This window comes from Ceratocystis lukuohia, assembly GCF_044167205.1.
Source record: "Ceratocystis lukuohia strain C4212 chromosome Unknown Supercontig2_pilon, whole genome shotgun sequence".
NCBI lineage: Eukaryota > Fungi > Ascomycota > Sordariomycetes > Microascales > Ceratocystidaceae > Ceratocystis > Ceratocystis lukuohia.
The window spans coordinates 3377801-3397802 of record NW_027263521.1 but is presented as its reverse complement, the minus strand read 5'-3'; the positions used below and the strand labels follow the sequence as shown (position 1 = coordinate 3397802).

Below are 20002 nucleotides of genomic sequence, written 5' to 3'. Positions count from 1 at the left end.
ACACTTATGCTGATATTCACTCATCCATTCAGCTACCGCTCACTCACTCACTAGTCCACTCACTCATTTCCCCATAAAGTGGCATGAACAGGCGAGAATAGACCCTTTGTCTGCAAGCAGTCTGCTGCAAATAGCAGCACCCCCTCGCCAGCCAATCAGCGCCTATGCAAGGCTGGGTGCAACACCGAGCCCTGTCTTACGCTCTCTCTGCTGCTATCTCGTCCTTTATCTAGGCAGCGATGATGTAGAGCCTCTGGCATCATAAACATGTTTTCATGTTGTGTCCGGCCTAGTCTCACACACCCCCAAGAACATTATTGCTTGCGACTTACACTGCTTCACTAGGGTTTTGCCAAACCCTAAGGACCCTGCTCATATATCTCCATCTTCCCCTTCTTCTGCTGCGATAGTGCGGCCTTTTCTTTGTTTTGCTGCTCCTACTCCTTTGCGCTGTTTCTTGTCTTTTCTGTTTTCTCTCTCCTTTTCTCGAAATAGGAAAGACTTCCGAGCCCCGTTGTCTCGTGACCAAACCGCCAAAGCAACATCACCAGCGCACAATACTACTAGATAGATAAGGGCGAGCCAGCGCAAGACTTAGAGAGACAAAAGAAGCGCTATATCTTGCCCTGAAAGGCAGAGCAAGAACTTGGTCTAGCTCCAAGCTTCACCGTTTGAGAGCGCCAAGAGTTGTCCAGAAACAACGTCAACGTCAAAGCTCCTCTGACTGCGTTTCTCCTTGCTATCAACGCCAGCAGAGGATTGAGATCCCAGTCCAACCCCAGATTTCCAAGCCGGGGGGAAGGCCAAGAAGCCAAGAGATAATGAGAATGAGGAGCAAAGGAGAGAATGCACATAAGAGAAAATGAAAGGGAAAAAAAGCCCCGAAGGGAAACAAGCCTTTTGTGCAAGCCTGAGTGACACCTTGGCCACATTATGCGTCTTTTCCTTTTCCTCTTGATCTCGTGTCGTCTTGTCTTGGCGGTCTTGGCTCTTCTTGTTTTTTTCCTCAATTTATCCTCTGGCTAAAACAAATTGGTCTCACGTTCTTGGCTTCAAACAACTTGAAGAGAAAAAAAAGGCACAACAGCATAGTGACCGTCTCTTTCTCGACCCCGTCCCTTGAGGAGGGCCTTGACCTCGGACCACGGGGGGCGGCTGGCTTGACGAACAGACAGCAAACAGAGCGTCGGATCTGCGGCACTGGCCCCCCCCCCCCGTGTTGTTTGTAGATGTGTGGATGTGGAGGGGGGACGCGTGGTTATCTATGCATCTACTATGCACGTATCTGTCCATCTATCTTCCCATCTTGTTATGTGCGCGTACATGCGTGCCCTGGGGCTCTGGGGCGCTTGATTGTGCCGTGTACTGCGTCTGTGTGCATGCGTCTTGCTACTGCTGCCTCACTAGAGATTCACAAATGCTTCACAACAGCAGCAGCTTCACAACAGCCCGTTGTACACGTATGCATGCACCGCACATGTGCATACACACTAAAGAGCCGGCCGACCAGTTGCATTTGCTCCCCTCTTTCCCTCCCTTCCTCTGCTTCTTTCTTCCCATCTCTTGCAGATCTGGCTGGCACTGCATCAAAGGGAAAAGTCCCTCTTGTCCTCCCCCTCTCCTCCTTTTCTTACTCCTTCTGCTGAGGACTTCAGCCTGAATTCAAATCTTGGCTTAGCCCTAGCCACTCCTGCACAAATCAGAGCCAAGTACCAGAGAGCGCGGTCGCTTCCAAGAGGGGGCGGGCCAGATCAAAAAGAATAGAGACATGCGAAATTGACGCACTCTCTCTCTCTCCCTCCAGTTCGACCCAATAGAACGCCAACCTATAGCAGGCAGCCCAGCAGCGAAGAAACACAGCAGTAGTATCAAGCATAGTACGCATGCATGGGCCCGAGAAGAACAAGAAGAGGCGTGGGGGGCAGCCTATGGCGCTCAACACTCACTGCTGGATAATTTGAGGGGCGGCGTTATGTATGAATCCATGTACATACCATGGCCTGGCCATCTACACGGAGTTAATTATCGCCGATCAGCCTTGCCCCGTCTTCTCATCATCTGCCCCTCTTCTTCAGTCTGATCATGCCGAGCGACTCTTTTCTAGGCTGAAGAGCCTCAACCACGTTTGCCTATAATTGGCCTGCACCGACCGCTTGTCAACGCTGAAAAAAAAAAGCGAAGTTTGTTTTCCCATCATGCACTTTTTTCTGTCCTTGCCGCGCTTAACCCTGCCTCTTACAGTCATAACCCTAAGTCTAATCTCGACCAATTGAAGGCGCTTACGACGCTTAAAGCCCCTCGGTTAGCCAACCTTTCCTGCCCTTCATTTCTCCCCTGTTTCTCCCTGGGCTCTTGGCTACTCTTGGCTCTAGGCCCTACAAAGAGACAAGATAAGCAAGGAATTTTGGCATCCATACAAGAGAAAACAACAGTTAAGCTTGTACGGTAGATTCCAGGCCTGGGCAAAAGGCCAATAGAGCCTGAAGGGAGCCAGCCGTCTGAGCCTTAGCTACCCCAATATTTCTAGGCACGGGCCTGTTGGGCCCCTGTTCCCTGCGCTGTTCTCCACCTTTGATGTGGAACGTCGGCCCCCTGTAGCCCACCACACCTCATGCCTCCAAAAGCAAGAGCAAAGTCCGGGGGAAGCACACGCGTTGGGGTTTAGGCGGCGTCTCGCCAAACTCCAATTCTACGCTCCCCCGCACTTTCCCTGCTTCAGCTTTGCGCTGTTGTCTTGGCATAACAAGAAAGGCCTTTTCTCCGCTTTTATTCCTGTGATACGCTGCAGGTTGGCTTTGAGATTTTGATAAGATCATCTTATTTTAATTTAATTCGCTGTTGGGTGTTTTGTTTTCTCGCATATGTGCTGGGATAGGATGGGTGCTAGCTAAGCTCTTTTCTCCCTTTTCTCTCTTTCTGGCTGTTTTTGTATTGTTTTCTTCTGTTTCCCTGTCTTATTTTGACGCCCGCACATTCAACCTCCTCCTGCCTGCCCTATCTCTTCCTCGACACACCCTTCCCTTGACCTCTCCTCGCCTCCAGGGCCTATTTGCTGGTCGGCATTGTATTGCTATGTCGTTCTTTTCTCCAAGCATGTCCTTTTGCTGTGGGCTCGGCGACCTGTTTGGGAACTGAACCACAGTTCTATCAAACACACAGATATATCTAAATCTCGCATCAATGTGAGATATCACTCTGACCCTCTCTCACTTACTCGCTCATCTCATGCTTTCATGCCAAATTCCCCTACCCTCACTACGCTCATTCACACTGTCGACTTGGGGGCCAATACTTGGTGCGCTAGAGCAGCTCTCCTCGGCAAACCACTCGCTATTTTACGCTTACGTGCAAGAGCGGGCGTAGTCTTTGCTCATCTGCTTGTGATGGAATGGGACGGAACAGCGGTGATCAAAAAACACCTCAATGCTGCAGACCGACTTGTTGATGAGTGTTTATCACGGTGGATGTTGCTTTTTTTATGTCTGTCCGCGTAATATCGTGCGTATATCGCTCAGCGTCACCTCCATGTCTTCATAGGTGCTGCATTCTCAAACTCAACGGTCTATCTTGTAGCATCCCACGTAATCTTAGTCTCTACTATGTCTTGGCTCCTCCCAGCAGCACTACCTCTCCTTTAGTCTAGCTACCTATTTACCCGTCCTCGCCCTCCAATAAGCACTTACAATCCACGCCACGCCTCGTTTCCTCTTCGTTTTCTCACCGTCTCTCCATGTGTCTTCTTGCTTTCTTGGCTTCTTGCACGCCTTCTCTCCTCCCCCCCCTCAGTATACTTTCCCCTCTTCATATCACCCTTGGTCCGATGCCGATACCTCGGCACCATACTTGGCATCTCCTTCTCTTGTACCGCGCGTGTCTGTCTCTCTCCGTTTGTGCGTGTGTTGCCGTCTTTGCCCCAGAGTCTTGGCTCTTGGCTTTTACCTCCTGGCTCCTGGCTTTCCATCTCTCCAAAAATGCTATGGTGGTGTTGTGCGTGCATGGACGAACTCACAATGGGACCTTGGGGACTTTGCTTGCTCTGACAAGTGGGAACAGAAGTACAGTGGGACATCTGGTTCTATTGGATGAAAGCTATATGCCATACAAAGTCGGGCCTTATGCTTCCCCGTTCTTGTCCAGAATTTCCCCATTGATAGCGCGGTGCTTGCATACCACTTGCTCACTGGCTTATTCACTCACTCACAAAAGTTCTCTCACGGAAGCAAATAATGGTGAATCTTACAACACAACAAAAGATGAACCTAAAAGAATTTAGCCCAAGTACAAACCTTCGTTCCAGCCCAGTGCAACTGCTTACGTCCCCCTTAGACTCTCGCCCCTTCTCTTTCTCCTCTACTCTGTAACTAGACCCTCCAGTACCCTCATTGCCTTGCTCCCTTCGCTCTCAAACCGGCTCACCATGGCCTCGCACTCCTGTCTCATCTTCTTCTCTGCCATCGCAGCATTATGATGTATCCACTGCTCAACAGTCATGTCTTTCTCTGATGCACTCAGTTGGTCGGCCTGGAGTAGGTCTATCCATGCTGCTGAACTAGCAATGGCAGTCTCTGCAAGCGCAGCATCCCCCCCTTCTCGTTCCTTTTGTTCGGCGTCTTTTCCCGTCGTATTACTGCCGTGTGCTCCAGCTGCAAAGTCGTCAAATAGCTGGTCTACGTCAATGCTCGCCCACGGGGTACTAACCGTACGGATATTTGTCATCACGGTGCGTTTACCGGGTGACCCCATAGGGACAAGTGCTACGTGACTTCCAGAGTGGACATGATGTGGTGTTGCTTCACTAGCTGACGTATCTAGGGCCATAGCACTAGCACCAACATTCTCGGCTGGCGGAGCTAGTACAACCTTTTTAAGCGGTAAGTTCAGGACCCCCGAGATGGACAAGGGGGGCTTAATTTCTGCATCAGATGCCTGTGGGGATTGGGACGGTGACAGAGCAATGGCATGTCGGAGACGGGGGGATGAGCGTAGGGCTATTGGTGAGGACGTAGGGTGGGGTTGCGTCTGTGCTTTTGTCTGTGTCTGTGTATTTGCCTGTTGTGTTTGTGCTTGTGTTCGTCGAGGAGACTGAGGCAGTGGTCTTGGAATAGAGGACGCGGTGGCTGGCCGGGATGGTGGTGTAGCTTTTCCTTGTATTGGTAGAGACAGTTCTTCGGGCTCCTCGACTTCCAACTCGGACCTTTCTTGTGACTCTGGGAAATTTCCCGGCTCGTGTCCGGTCTCACGCTCAGCTTCAGGTTCGGGTTCAGGCTCTCTGGCCTGTTTTGCTTTCGACTTGATTTTAAGCGAGACGTGTGGCGGTGGTGGCGGCGGGGTATCATCCACAGCCTCTTCAGTTACTGCGGCGGGAGTGACAACACTATCCTTGCCAGCCACTCTTATTTGTACCGGCCGGTTCTCTGGTTCATCTTGGCCTTCGTCAGTGGTGTCGCTTATGGGCTTTTGCTTGTTTGTTTGCTTAGCCTTGCTCTTCTTGGATGAGGCCGACACAGTCGTAGTTTTCTTAATAACCGTGGCTGATGTTCCATTGGTACTACCGGCAAGCTCATCCCCATCTTGGTGAATATTCGAAGTGATAGCAGGCCGTTCGGGAAGTACTTGTTCTTCCATGGGTACTACAGCGGAAGACGGCTCAGCTTCAGATGCTGGTTCCAAGGTATCCTTAGCGCTCTTTGTTTTCGAGACTTTGCGGGATGCCGCAGCTTTGCGTCCTTTCTTAGGGGGCACTGGCTGTAGCTCAGGCTCAGGCTCAGGCCCAGGTTCAGGCTCCGCCTCGTACTCTGGTTCCAATTCATAGCGGGGCTTGACTTCGATTTTTTTGGCCCTTGACGCTCTCATCTCAACCTCCATGGCCTTCATTTCCGCCTCAACATCCTGTTCAAATACGGCCGGTGACGGGTCAAACATCGCATAGTTGCTTGGCACATCGCGAACAGGGCTTTTGACTTCTTGCACTTGAGCCGTTTGAGCTGGTTGGTAGCTTTCGACTCGAGAGCGTGACCGTCGCTCAGAGTCGGAATCGGCACTGAGATCTTCATGGTCCGTAAATCTTTCAAGATCAGCCTCTAGCTGTTTATCAATCTCCTCATCGTCCGGGATATCTTCCAGCATGGATTGTGTTTGTGTAGTCGAAATGGCCGACATAAATGAGGCGTTGCTTGACTCTCGTTCTCGACTAGAGCGGGTTGACTGTCTTGGCGCAGCTTTTCTGTTGCCACTCTTCTTCGTCGGTGGCTCGACTTGCAACAAGGGAATATCCTCTGTAAGGGATGTAGCAGCCGGACTCACTGCCCGTCCGCGCGTCTTCTTCTTGGGTGCTGGGGCCTCGGCCTCAGTCATTGCCGAATCCTCCATGGCTTCGCTTGTTCGTTTGTTCACTGTTGCTCTTTTCCGTGGTGCAGGTGCAGGTGCAGGTGCAGGCGCAGGCGCAGGCGCAGGCGCAGGCGCAGGCGCAGGTGCAGGTATGGGCGCTGGTAAAAGCACTAGTCCAGGCTCAGGCTCCAGTTGGTTATCCTGTTCCGCATCCATGGGTTCTGGCTCAGCTGATTCCTCTTTCTTCACCTTTGCTTTGCGCCCTTTGGTAGTTGTAGTTGACTTTTTTGCTCGAGTCGGTTTCTTAGAAGTCGTCGAGGTGGTCGTCATTACACTGTCTTCAGGCTCAGCCACTATATCCATCGAAGGCTGCTCCGACATGTAAGTTGCATTGGATTGCAAAGAGAGAAGCGAAGTGTTGCCTAGTGTCGAGTTCTTGGTTCGTGATTTCTTGTTGCGCTTAAGCGCAAGGATTACAGGGCAACTTGCACTGCGACTTTCGTGTTCGTTACTGGAGGGTGATTGTTAGCGTGTGCTCGCATGGACATTGGCTAGCATTAACAATAACGTTACTCACATGGGCTTGTCCCCAGGCTCCCATCCATCTAGAGCTAGACTGCAGTACAGACATGTCGCCATATCATTAGACTCAAGTGTTGGAGTATACACCCAGCCGCTTTCTACAAGCTGCTTGGTTTTGCATTTCCATCCCTTTTTATCTTCATGAGGCCACAAGCCTGCAAAAGTCTCTCGTCGGGCCTCGACTAGACCGGGATCCATGGGATCCAGCTGATCATACCTGTCTACGCCAAACTCTACAGCCTTAAGAATCGCCCAACCGCATGAGCGCGAGTGTGTCAGGTGCTCATCGAACGGGTTATCACCATTTTCCCAGCCGTCTAGCCCCTTGCCGCAGTGGAAGCATATCGTGTGGTCGGGATTCGTAGTCGCGGGATCAAAAAACATGCCGGCAGCAGCCATCTGTATTTGTCAGTATGGAATATTGTTGGCCCTAAAGCGAGTAGTTGAATTTGCATCCATCAGGCTGACTTGAAGCTGGCCATGAAAAGTAGGGATTTCAGCTTACATCTTCGGGGCGGATTGATCCGTGCGGCCATCGCATGATCTTGCCTGCTCTTCCATTGGCTGTAATCGCACGCTTTTTGGGGTTTGTGAACGATGCCAATCTGGCATCGTATGTCACAAAGTCTTCGTGACAGACCATGGTAAGTCACCTGCCCAGATCGCTAGGAGGTAGGCTAGAATACGTAAAGGGTTTGGCGAGATGGTGGGGGTTTATCTTGATATCTACGGGTGACCGAGGAGCGGCGAATTATGAAAGATATATTTTCCTGTATCGTGGCGATGTATCGTCACTGGAAAAACTAGCCAAGTCGTTCTCGTGCAGCGTGTGATGGAATCTCGCTCGTGTTCCGTAAAGGAAGTAGGGTCAGGGGATAAAATGGTCGCGTAACGTCAAATCCGAAGAATCAAGAAAGAATTGGAAATAGATACAGATAAATACGGCGTGGAGATAGCTCTTATCGCAGCATGTATATGTTCGTCCCAAGTTACTCTTCTTTGAAGCCTTTACCCTGTTAATCAAAGAGGTAGAAGATAATCGATGTTGACGTTCCCAGCACATGCCCTCGTTTGTTTTGTGGGGTTTTTTTGATTGGTTGGTTCAGTCGCGTTTTGTTTACTTTCCACTCACCGCCTTCTCCATCCATCCATCACATTAACACGCAAAGGACTACGGCAAAAAAAAAGAGTCAAAGGAAGGGATGCAAAAAAAGTATGGGATGGGTAATCATAATTGCAGAATGTCGTACTGCCCTATCTATTACGAATGCTTTGGTTTGATGGTTTGATATGGTTGTGCTTGTTGGCTGAGCCTTCTCTCCCACCCACTGTACGTCTACGCAGAGGGGATTCCAAGCTCGTGGTAAAAGGCCTCTGAGTTGGGTTTGCGACCTAGGAACTGCTCTAGCGTTTTCATTTCGTCTTGACTGCCACCCTTTTCCAAGACAGTGTGACGGTAACGACGACCCTCAGCTGCATTCATAGGATCGTTCTTGAACACCGAGTAGAACATATCGGTTGAGTAAACCTGAGACGACAAGTAGCCGTAGTATCCAGCATCGTATCCGCCCATTAAGTGGCCAAAGGTGGCTTCACCATGGCCCCAGTCGCTGTGTACATCATAGCCGGTTAGCAAAGATTCATTGGAAATTTCGGTAATGTAATGTGAGACTAGCGGATTTTCATACCTATTCTCGCCTAGAGAATCGGGGCCCTGTAGGTGGCAGATGCTCGCACGCAGCTCGTTGTATGTCTTGGAAGTGTCAAGCTTCTCAATGTCGGCATGAGACTTGGGGGTATGCACAGTCATGTCAAAAATACCAAAGTGCAGCTGGCGAAGGTTGGCTAAAGCACCGTTTACATGCTTGGTTGAAATCAGCTTCTTGATCAAATCCTCAGGGATCGGCTCGCCAGTCTCGACATGCTTTGATAGGCGCTTGAGTACTTCCGGTGTCCAGCACCAGTTCTCTAGCATCTGAGAAGGAGCCTCGACAAAGTCGCCTACGGTGTTGGTACCGTGGAAGCGGCTGTACTTGACACGCCCAGCAAGATCATGGATACCGTGGCCAAGCTCATGGAACAGAGTCACAACCTCATCGTGCTTGAGGAGCGAAGGACGAGTGGCCGTAGGCTTGCTGAAGTTGCATACTAGAGCAGTGGCGGGATACTGACGTGAACCGTCCTCCTTGACAAACCCAGACTGCAAGTTGAAGTTGGCAGCGTGGCCATACTTTCCAGCACGGGGATGCAAATCTAGGTATAGGTAGCCGACAAAGCCGTCGCCCTCGCTAGCGTCATTCCAGACACTGAAGATAATCACATCCTCGTGCCACGAAATATCCTTCCCGTCGCCGGTGGGACTAAGGCGACTGCGCTCGGTAGCGTCTAGCTCATGGAAAGAAAAGCCCATGAGTTCCTCAAAGATCTTGAGCATACCGGCAATGGTGCTCTGCAGAGGGAAGTACTCAGCAATCAAGTTTTCATCAATGCTGTACTCCTTCTCAATCATCAGGCGATCGTAGTAGCGGTGATCCCACAGGAAGTACTTGTTGTCAAACTGGATACCACGGGACTCCACGTCCTGCTTCTTGAGTTCCAGCAGGTGATCAATTTCTTTCCTTCCGCCGTCAGCTAGGCGAGACCGCAGATCACCGAGGAACTCATGGACAAGTTTGGGGGTCTTTGTCATCTTATCCTCAATAACCATAGTAGCATGGTCAGGGTATCCTAGCATACGAGCGGCCTCGTCGCGAAGAGAAATAGTTTCTTTGAAAAGGGCAACGTTGTCATTACACTGCAAGTCATTCCTATGTTAGTGGTCAGGGTTTCTAAGTGGTTCATCTAATTTGGGCCATACCTTGTTCTCATTGGCCACAAAAATACGACGACGAGTCTCGGGGTTTGTAGCAAATTTAAGGGAAGGGAAGATATCAGTGTACTTGAAAGTCAACTTGAGCTTGCCCTCGTTCTCGCCAGCACCCTTTTCCAGGTTGTCGACCACATTCTTAGGAACACCGTCCAGCTCCTCTGCAGTAAGCCAGACACCACCATTCTCTTCGGTTAGTCTCTTATTGAACTCAATTCCCAGGGTGCTGAGACGTTTCTTGATCTCCTTGAAGCGATCGCGTACGGCGCCTGCAGGTAGCGACAGTCCGTTTTTTATGAAGGCCTTGCGTTCCTTTTCGATAAAACGCAGGCTCTCGCCGTCTAGCTTCTCCGTCTCTCGGCGCGAGTAGACGGCGTCAACAAGCTTGAAAACATCCTCACGCATACCCATCTCGATAGAAAAGTCATCCAACAGAGCTTCGGCCTCGGTCGAGGCGGCGCGGAGCTCGGCATTAGGCGAGACATACTGGTAGAAGCCCAGAATATGGGCATTGGATGCCTTGTTCTCGTCGTGGATCTGCGGGACAATGGTGTTGTTGAAGTTGGCATCATCCAAGCTGATCTCAGACACAAGCTTGTCAAGAAGGCCACGGGTAACGGCGCACATGGCCTTAGAATCTGAAATAATGGACTCTTTCGTGCCAGTGAACAGCGGTGGAGCTTGGGGAGGTTTCTGATGCTGTGGGGGAATCATCTTGGAGAAGGTTGGGAACGAGGAATATGGACGGGAGACTGAAATTCCGCTCAGTTGCAGCTGGCCCAGCACAGAGCTCAGGCGACTAAAGGGTCTTGACGTAGCCACGGTGGTGAATATACTGAGAAATAGGAAGAAAAGAGCAACCAAGAAAATCGGCCGACTCTTACAGATGGAAGGTGAAGAGGAGGGGCGGCAAGAGCGAGACGGAGGGGGGCTGTTGGACGCCAGCGTAGATAACTTTAGCTGTGAATGGGGCTATGGAGCGGTCAGGTCGAGGTGGCTTGATGCAAAGCAGAAACTGGTGCTACTAAAATCAAGCTATGAAGCGATAGAATTGGGTGAATGGGATCTCGGCGCAGGGCTGAATCTTGGTCGATTGGGTTTTTGGTGAGTTGAGCTTTATACAAGGGGCGAGCGAGTGGTAGATATGGAGGGATGGAGGAGGATGAAGGAGGGAAGCTTTGAGGGGCAAATCTGATTGAGGAAGCAAAAAAAGTCAACAAGAGGCCGATGAGGAAGGCACCGGGGGAAAAATGGAAAAAGCAGAAGTTATGCCTGAGGCCTTTCTTTAATTTAACACGAACCACTGTCCAGTAGAGGAGGAAGGCAAGCACTAGCAGTGACAGCGAAATCAATACTAAAGCGCAGCATATGCTGATGAAATAAGGCTTCAAGGCCTGCTGTAGTGGGGCAAAGGACGCTGGGACTGTCCTTGTCTACTTGTCTAATCAGCAAGAGACAAGAAAGACATAGGTGGCTCAGTGGTTGATTATGTTTTCAAGCAGGGCGAAAGCAACCACATGACATAGCGCAGCGTGTACATTTACATACGTATGTATACATAACGTATACACATACTCTTAACATACTCTTACTTCTAGCATCCACTTACTCTTGATATACTACTCTTGATACACACTTACACATACACCCGCTTTTGCTTTTGCATGTACGGACCTTTGCACTATTGCCCAAAAGTCGGTACATGTTACATGATACATAGTCAATGCGACACTCTCCGCCCAACACGCCCTTGTTCTATGCATGGCGTTTCATATTTACTTGCCCTAGCGTTTTGCTATGTGTGATGTAGACACAAGCTCACAGGCCAAGATATTAGGGTAGCTACATGAGTTCTACACCACCATCTCTGTCTATAAGGGCTTGCATACATGAGCGGTGATGTGATCAAAGCCCAGGCCTAGACTCCAAGTAGCAACATGCGTCGGCGCTAACCACCTCCACAACATTTTATCACGTCTCCTGGTACCACTCTACAAGAAGCCCCCAAGCCCAAGAAACAAGACAGACTAGTTTGCATGTGCATAAATATTTGTACGTTTGTAAATCAATTGTTAGATGAAAAGACAGTAAATATCGCAGGGTAACGCCATAAAAAAAGGAATAATAAAAGGCGGAAAAGCAAACATCCCAAAGATCTGCCGATCCGTTGAAGCTCGACAAGACATGCATGTTAGGAGCGTAAAACAGAAGGTAAAAACGGGCAAAAGAAGCAACAGGGGGGGAAACAGGACGTGGCAGAAAGCGTAACAGTTCGTGTCTCCGTAGCGCATACATTGAAATAAATTCAGGCAAATGGTTGTAGGCGAAGGTGATGCACTCGGATTCCTATCGGGCCCGCTTAGTTGGCCAGAATGGTGCGGACAAGGTCTGCAAATTACGTTAGCAAGGATGATGCGAAAAATACATTCTGGGTCTTTTTCTTCCACTCACCAGTGTAGTTGACCTGGCCCGAAGAAGTATCGACGGCCTTGAGTAGTTCATCAACCTCGTCGTCCGTCATCTTCTCACCCAGGTTAGTCAAAATGTATTTGAGCTGGCCAACACCGATATAGCCCGTCATGTCTTTATCAAACACTTGGAAACCACGGCAGTACTCTTCCGGCTCGCCGGGGTCGCGGAAGCCGCCGGGGCGGTTTAGGATACGCTGGAAGGTCTCGAAGTCGACTGTACACATAATTAGAATATTTGGTTAGCTAATGATTCACCCGCAAAAAATGGCATTGAATTTACACCAGGAGCAGCATTGCTCAAGAAACATGGAGGCTGAGGGGTAAATCTTACAGTCGCTACCAACGCTCTTTTCCAGGTCACGGATCTCAGAAATCGTGGGGTTCTGGCCGCAAGCACGCAGAAGGTCTCCGAGACTCTCTAGAGCCACACGGCCATTGCCGCGTTTATCGAACAGAGAGAAAGCCTCCTTGTAGTTGGTTGAAGCCTGTTCATAGAGGTTAGATGCCATGGTGTTGATTTAGAGTATTTCCCAGTCTCGTGTCTAGCCCCTATTGTTCGATTCTGATTTTAGTTGGTGATGTCGGGCTGTTTCTGTCCAGTGCTTGGCTCCGTTCAGGTTGGTTCTTGATTTTCTGTGTAGATGACAACAGTGACTCGAGTGGAAATGCGATCCGTGTTGTCCGACTGGCTGTATGGGACGTATGGGAACTCTGGAGGGAGATTTGCCTTGACCAGAATTTGAGACCCAAGTTTCAAAAAGGGAGTCGGTCCTCAGTGCTGAGAGACTAGTTTTTTTTTTCCAATGGCTGAGCAATATTAAGCCAAGTAGGAATCCCCCTCGCTCATCGAGATGACATTGCATTCCCTCGTTCTCGTGATGACTCCATTCCACTGGCCTGGAACGCCTTACTTCCTGACACAAAAGGAGCGCCCCCTGCTATTTTATTCTCTTCATCAACTGACTTTGGTGTGCGCAAAAGAAGCTAAAGCCATTGGCTGGGTGGAAAAAAAGCCACCATGACCAGTCGAGAACCAAACAAGACAGACAAGAGAAGGCTAACTGGAGTGAGGAACGCTAAATTCAGGGACTGAAAGTAAATAGCGCGGAATAAGCTTTTCCTTCTCCAGAAAAGCCTTTTTTTGATCCAGCCGCGACGACAAACATAAACAATCCAAAGCCAGTATCAGAATAGAAGGGGTTGTTCTAGCACAACAGATGCCGGTAGGGACAAGATAGAAGTTTGTAGGCAGGTATCTAGGCATTCCATTCGGCCTGTAGATGTTCAAGTGCTCAAGAGTCTCGATTCGTAAGTATCAATAGAGGGGAAACAGCAGCGAGGGGGTCGTGAACAGATGAGAAAATGCGCATGTTGCCTTGGAGTAATAACAACTTGTGAGAGCCGATGGCGGTCGATGATGCTACACATCAGATATAGAAACAGCCAGAAACATCACCAGAACGAAAAAAAAACGACTCAAGCTAAAAGGAGACCCTCTTCATTAGATAAACAAGACGCAAGGAAAACGGGAATCTTACCATTTTATCGTGACTGAAAGTAATGAAATATGGGCGATGATAAAGGGGTCAAGTAAACGTGCTACAAGATGTTGATGGTAAATGCACACCGCAAGAGGGGGAATATATGTATGTATAAAGAATGGAGAAGGGATGAAAAAAAAGAAGAGAACAAACAAAAAAAAACAAAAACTCCCAGGTCACAAGTAACAAGTGACAAGTCAATAAACAATGTGCTAGCAGCTAGTAAAGGGCCACGGAATCGTTTGTGGCTCTACATAGACAACATGGCTTTACCCCCCCAAAAACTAGATGATACCCTGTTAGCCCGCTACAAGATGCCTTTCCTCAGACCAAACAACGCAAAGTAATGTATTGAACACTAGCATAGCACACTACTAGTACTAGCCCGTTGTCTTGGGAAATGAGCTACCAGGCAATTAACCGCAGCAAAACTGATTTTGACCCACTATTTCCTGTTTCCCCTCTCCTATGATAAGAGCGAGCTCAGGGGCTTCGAGAGATGTCGTTTATCCTTTGCTATGGCAACTAGTACTAGCTCATGATTTATTTAGTTAGACAGCCGTTAACAGCTGGCATAGACTGCAGCGCCCCACTTTCAATTCAAACTCTCTTAGCCATGACTAGCGCCGTGCCCCAGACCGCGACAACCTCTTGACTACGCCAGTCATCGTCCCCCATACATTAAACGCCTCTGTGCTGGCTCTCATCTTGTCCATCATGACGTCAATGATATCCCCTTCCCCCCCTCTTCTTTACTGACAAACTTCGGGTTTGCATCGCGCCACGCACAAAATGCACTGTATGTACGTACATACGCCTCAAACTCACCCAACGTCAAGCGCTTCTCCAACCACAAACCACTCTGTTCTGCGTCGCCTGGAGCTACTTGGCATGTCTTGAGATCAGGTTTGTAGATCTTGCGCGTGACTTCACCCCAATGCTCACTTGACATCACAAACTGACCGAAATACGTGCGTAAAATCTCCCGTCCTGGTTGTTCCCAATATTGTGCCATGCTCTTCATACCGGGCGCAACTTCGCCGTCGGGGCGGTACAGGAAATCGTGGAATATAGCTGTAGCTTCCGGGTAGCCAACCAAGATGTTGTCATTGTAACCCCACAGGGCAAAACAGCCTCCTGGCCGCACAACTCGCGCAATTTCACTGAGCGCTGCAGTATTATTGAACCAGTGTGCTGACTGGCCCGCCACTGCCATGTCAAACGCGGCGTCGGGAAATGCATGCAAGTCCTCGGCTAGGCTTACTTGGAAACTCATGCTTGGGTATTTTGATGATAATTCCGAGGCTTGTTCAATCATTTTCTCACTTGGATCGACGCCAACGATCTTGTTAAACTTGCCAGCGAATGCAAGTGCAGCGTTACCAGGACCACAGCCAATATCGATCAATGACTGGCGTGGGTTGTTGGAGCCATGATACTTGAGGATACGATCCACAAGAGATGTAGGGTAATGTGGACGAGCGTCAACGTACTTGACTGACGAAAATGTAGGACGTCTTGTGTATAGTTCGTCCGTGTTAGCATCTTTATAATGTTTATCAAGGAGCAGAAGATCATGAACCAACATACCGAAACACTGACATATTGCTCGAGAGGCCAGTTTTGCCACGAAAAATGAAAAAAGTAGAAGCAATATAAGATGGTTCAAGAAGCCGTGGGACTCTAGTGGCTCAGCTTACCTCCGACTAGAGCTACGGCAATTATATAGCTTTGTTTATAACCGAGGTTCTCCGAGGTCTGCGGATATAACCCCGATTTGCGCGGAGCTACTGATAAATAACACAAGTGCCTTGGGCTACGTAACTAGACTGCCGGCATATTCGTGTCTTAATTTTTCGGTGTTAGAGTTGTAGTTGCTAGCGTTATATTAGATGCAGTCAATGTATTAAAACACGTTGATATACTGCGACTTATCACATAAACTCAGTGTCAAGCTAGGGGACATAGAGTTAAAGAAGTAGTAAGAAGTCTATGCAAAATGAAACATAACCGTCAAGCGCCCAGTACGGTGAAAGTAATATACAAGAATCGTAGTTCGGAATAGAGAAGAAAGAGGACACAAGAAAGAATAACAGCAAAAAAAGATCAGAAGATGCACGCAAAAATGAGGTAATCAGCGAGAGTCAGCATATACTAGCCACAGCTTAGCACTTCCACGCTTACAGTGAAGATGCATTTGCGAGTGCCAATCCTGATGCCGCCCGCCCTATATCGCACCAACACGACGCATCACCCTCGCGCTCGACCTGAACAACGATATCCATATTATGCTGGGAAAGGTAGTTCTGTACGCGATCACGCACATCCTCAAGTGATGCGCCCTTAACCGCGACGACATGCACAAAGCCAAGTAAGCGGTTCTCTCGGCCTAGTCGATCGTCCATCCAGAATTTGGGCACTGAGTAGGCTAGCACACCACGCTGCTGGGCGATACCTGACAATGTATTGCGCAAGTTATACTCGATATTATCGGGAATACCGAGGAGGAGCCGGCGTGCTGCCGACATGATGAGGGGCTTAGAGGAGCCGAGGATTAGCACGGAGATGAAGACAGAGGCCAGTTGATCCCAGAAGCTGTGGCCGGTAAAGTAGGTCAACAGGGTCGAGACAACGACAGAGGCGCTGCCAAGGGTGTCGGCCAAAACATGCAAGTATATTCCTTGCATATTTTCGTTGTCATGGCCTCCACAGCCTCCATCTCCATGGGAGTGGTCGTGGCCGCCGTGGCTGTGGCCGTGATGGTGGTGGCCAAAAGCAAACATCCCTACAAGGTTAACTACCATGCCCATGACGCTTACAGCCAGGAGTTCGCCAAGACGCTTAGTCTCAGTGCCTTCCCAGATGCGCTCGAAGGCCTCGAAAGTGATTTCGACGCTCAGTAATCTGTGCAGTGAAATGCGTTAGTTTTCGCGCCTTGATTGTCTTGATTTTCCAATAGTTTTCTGCCACACTGATTTATTTGTAGCCACGCCGGGTAAAACATACACAAGTAGGATGCCGTTAGCGAAGCCACTAAGGGTCTCAATCTTTCCCAGGCCGTATGGAAAGCGCTGACTTGGAGGCCGCTTCCCCAAGACACTCGCTACGAGACCGACTAACAAAGCCATACAGTCAAAGAACATGTGCACAGTGTCACTTAGTAGGCCGAGGGAGTCTGTGACATAGCCGTAGAATGCCTGGACCATCATAAAAGAAATATTCAAGCTGCACGGGGGTTAGAAAACAGACCCAAGACTTGTCGGAAAGACGGTGGGGGCCAAAAAAACTCCAAAGTAAGGGATTATAAGGGGCAAGGAAAGACATTGGTGGAGGAGAAGGTGGAGAGGAAGAGAAGAAACATGAAGGGATAAAGAGGGGAAGGAGAGGGGCAATATGTTGACTTACAGCATGTAGTAGAGAATGCGCCGAGAGTCTTTTTCGATCATTATGGCATTGAGAAACGGATATGATGACGTGTAACCCAACAAGAACTTGGTGACTCTAGACTTGTCATCCATAGAGGAATGGGCATGGGCGTGGAAGTGTACATGGTCGTGGTCGTGGTCGTGGTCGTGGCCGTGCTTGTGATCGTGGTGATGGTGATCGTGGTGATGGTGATCATGGCCGTGGTCGTGCTTGTGGTTATGGCCGTGGTCGTGAGAGCACGAATTGCCGTGGCCCCCTTCATTTTTATGCGTGTCGTCGTGGCTGGAGCCGTGATCGTCAACAAAGTCGCCACTGATTTTCTCCGGCCCGTGCCCGCGGTGTTTATGACCATGTGCGCCCATTTTGTCGAAGCCCGATGCGGACGTGGAGAGGCTAAGTTGGCTAGTGTTTGCCGACGAAAAGTCGTCAATGGTAATGGGGGTGACCTCTCTCAGCTGCGAAGGTGAGTGTGAATGTGCACCCATTTTCCGCGACGAGAGCGTTCCGGTGGTGGAAGAAGCGGTGTTTGCAGAAGAGAATCCGTATCCGTAGCCAGAATTGTACTGCGGCAAGGACGCAGATGAGGAAGATGCGTGGCCGTAGCCGCGGTTATGGCTAGGGCTGTAGGTGCTGTAGTTGTTGTGAAGCGAGAGGTGGCGAGTATGGGTGGAGTTGGAGGTGGAGGCCGTCTTAGTATGACAGTTGTTGGTAGAAATATCAAGAGATGAAGACGATGACGTCTGTTGATAACGCAATGGCGAATGTGGTCGAGGAGAGCGGGAGCGGGAGCGTTGGTAATGGAGAAGCGGTTGTTGGAGAGAATTATTAGAATCAGCATAAGCTGGATGACTGTTCTGACTCAGGTTCTGGGGGTGGCGATGTTGAGGGCTGGTGTGGACGTGACTTGTGTAGTGGTGCTGGCCTGGCTGGAGATGTGTTAAGGACGCAGAAACAGAACGGGATGGCGACGGGCCTGAAATAGCAGTAGAGAACTTTTGTGTGCCTGTGCTGGTGTAGCCTCCAGAAAAGGATCGCACAGCGGGTGTCGGTGCAGACGCGGGCACTGGCTCAGATGCAGACGCGGACGAGAACGAACGAGAGTGCGACTGAGAATGAGAGGATGAGTGTGAGGACGAGTGCGTGTGGGTAAACGGTGGATGAGAGATCAAAGCCAGTAGTGGCGACCCAGAGGATTCATGGTGGGCCATAGTGCAATAGTAGAAAATAGCTAGTGATGACGATCTTGTCCTGCTAGCGCTTTTATGCTGTTTAGGCGTGTTCTAACTGTGTTCTTTGGAGGGCAATTCCCGCCAGTAGCCACGATGACAAGGCCGTCGGCTTCTTCTTTTTTTCTTTACTTGCTAATACTGGGGGGCAGCGAGAACAAATAATTTCCCTGTCGTTTTCTAGTTCTTTGTTCGTGCTGTTATGGCTTGGCAAGTCAATGCTAATGATAACGGCTGCAGCGTAACTAGTTAGCAAGCCTGGCCCTCTGCTGCTGCCTATTATTTTAGTGGCCTTTAGTAGCCTTTGAGGGACCTTCTAGAGGCTCTTGCAGAGCTCGGCAAGGTAAGGATGGCTGATCTGAGCTTTTTTTTCCAGAGTAATCTGGACGCTAAGCCAGCTACAGTCTAATAGGCGACGACAGGGAGCTGCAGTGCGCCTTTTAGAAAGCTAGGCCGGCTGTTAGAAAGAATTCTTAGAATAGGCGTGAAACAAGGACGAAGGGAGGAGGACGGGAAGCGAAGGTAGGGGGATAAAGTAAGTGAGATAGCCGGAGACGGGAGGCGGAAGACGGAAGACGGAAGAAAGCAATAGACATTAGCAAGAGAAAAAGGCGCGAGAGAAAAGGCAACGGAGCTGTCCAAGCTTTAAGTAATAGCGCGGAGATACAGACAGAAAATGGTTCAAGTACTGGCCCTGTTTCTAGGCTGGTAGTCATAGTCTCAGGTGCTATATAGGAGGGTTTAGGGCATAAGGTGGGAGAAATATGCGTCCGCTTACATTAAATGCAGTTCGCAGGTTATTGATAGGCTTCTAGTATTCCTGTTTAACTGTCGCAAAGTAAGATAAATCAAAAACATGAGTAGCACGAATTCAAACCGCCTCTATGATCTCCCTCTTCCTAGCTACCCTCCCGTCTTTATATCCCCTTTTTTCCTGCCTTCTCCTTTTCCCTGGCCACTTCTTTCTTTCCTTCTTCTCCTCCTCCTCCTCCCCCTCCTCTTCTCCTCCAACTCTTTGTTTTTCTCTCTGGCGCCTTTCCTTGTCTGTAGGCTGTGATGTCACAAGACAAGGATCGCGGATCAGATTGCCCATGCGTAAAAAAGTGCAACCCTGCTACTCTGTCGCAGAGTCGTTACTGTGTGCCCCCTGAAATGTAGGATCTGTGTGATACGACCCTAACATACCCTATGCACATGTGAACACTCACATCCCCGCATCTCAACGAGATGGCATCAAAATAGCCAAGCTGAGTGAGACAGGCCAGCGGTCAGGATTTCCTTCGTTCTTGTCCCCTTGTTTTTTGTTATGTTTTTTTTTTTCGTTTGCCGTTCGCTTGCCTGTAAAGCAAGGCAAATTCCACTGTATATAGATCTCTGTGTATAACCCTAACCCTTGTTACTGTCTCTGTCCCCACTATTTTTGTCTAGCTGTCCAATTCGCATCCTACTATGTTAGAGTTGGTTTCCTACTTGAGAGCTTTGTGCCACGAACAAGCTCCACAACGATAACCAGACAGCACGTTTAAGCGCCTAATCAACGTCTACGCTCCCAACTCCCGCGTT

At 49.5% G+C, this 20002-nt stretch overlaps 4 protein-coding genes across 4 annotated transcripts; all 4 read right to left on the bottom strand.

Moving 5' to 3' along the window:
* Positions 1-4350: 4350 nt before the first annotated feature.
* HOO65_020846 (Protein bir1) lies at positions 4351-7552 on the bottom strand (the record flags this gene model as incomplete). The annotated part of the gene is made up of 3 exons (XM_071006379.1): positions 4351-6838; positions 6905-7308; positions 7415-7552. The coding sequence occupies 3 exons, from the start codon at positions 7550-7552 to the stop codon at positions 4351-4353; spliced, it is 3030 nt and encodes a 1009-aa protein (XP_070861484.1).
* Positions 7553-8245: 693 nt separating this feature from the next.
* On the bottom strand, positions 8246-10489 carry HOO65_020845 (putative metallopeptidase protein; the record flags this gene model as incomplete). The annotated part of the gene is made up of 3 exons (XM_071006528.1): positions 8246-8519; positions 8598-9703; positions 9767-10489. 3 exons carry the CDS (start codon positions 10487-10489, stop codon positions 8246-8248), a joined length of 2103 nt encoding a protein of 700 aa, XP_070861483.1.
* Positions 10490-12134: 1645 nt separating this feature from the next.
* HOO65_020844 (Myosin regulatory light chain cdc4) lies at positions 12135-12755 on the bottom strand (the record flags this gene model as incomplete). The annotated part of the gene is made up of 3 exons (XM_071007059.1): positions 12135-12163; positions 12227-12460; positions 12578-12755. The coding sequence occupies 3 exons, from the start codon at positions 12753-12755 to the stop codon at positions 12135-12137; spliced, it is 441 nt and encodes a 146-aa protein (XP_070861482.1).
* A 1515-nt stretch (positions 12756-14270) lies between these two features.
* Positions 14271-18421, bottom strand: HOO65_020843 (Metal tolerance protein 8; the record flags this gene model as incomplete). Its single annotated transcript, XM_071006295.1, has 5 exons — positions 14271-14303; positions 14599-15304; positions 15972-16691; positions 16794-17012; positions 17193-18421. 5 exons carry the CDS (start codon positions 18419-18421, stop codon positions 14271-14273), a joined length of 2907 nt encoding a protein of 968 aa, XP_070861481.1.
* Positions 18422-20002: the final 1581 nt, after the last annotated feature.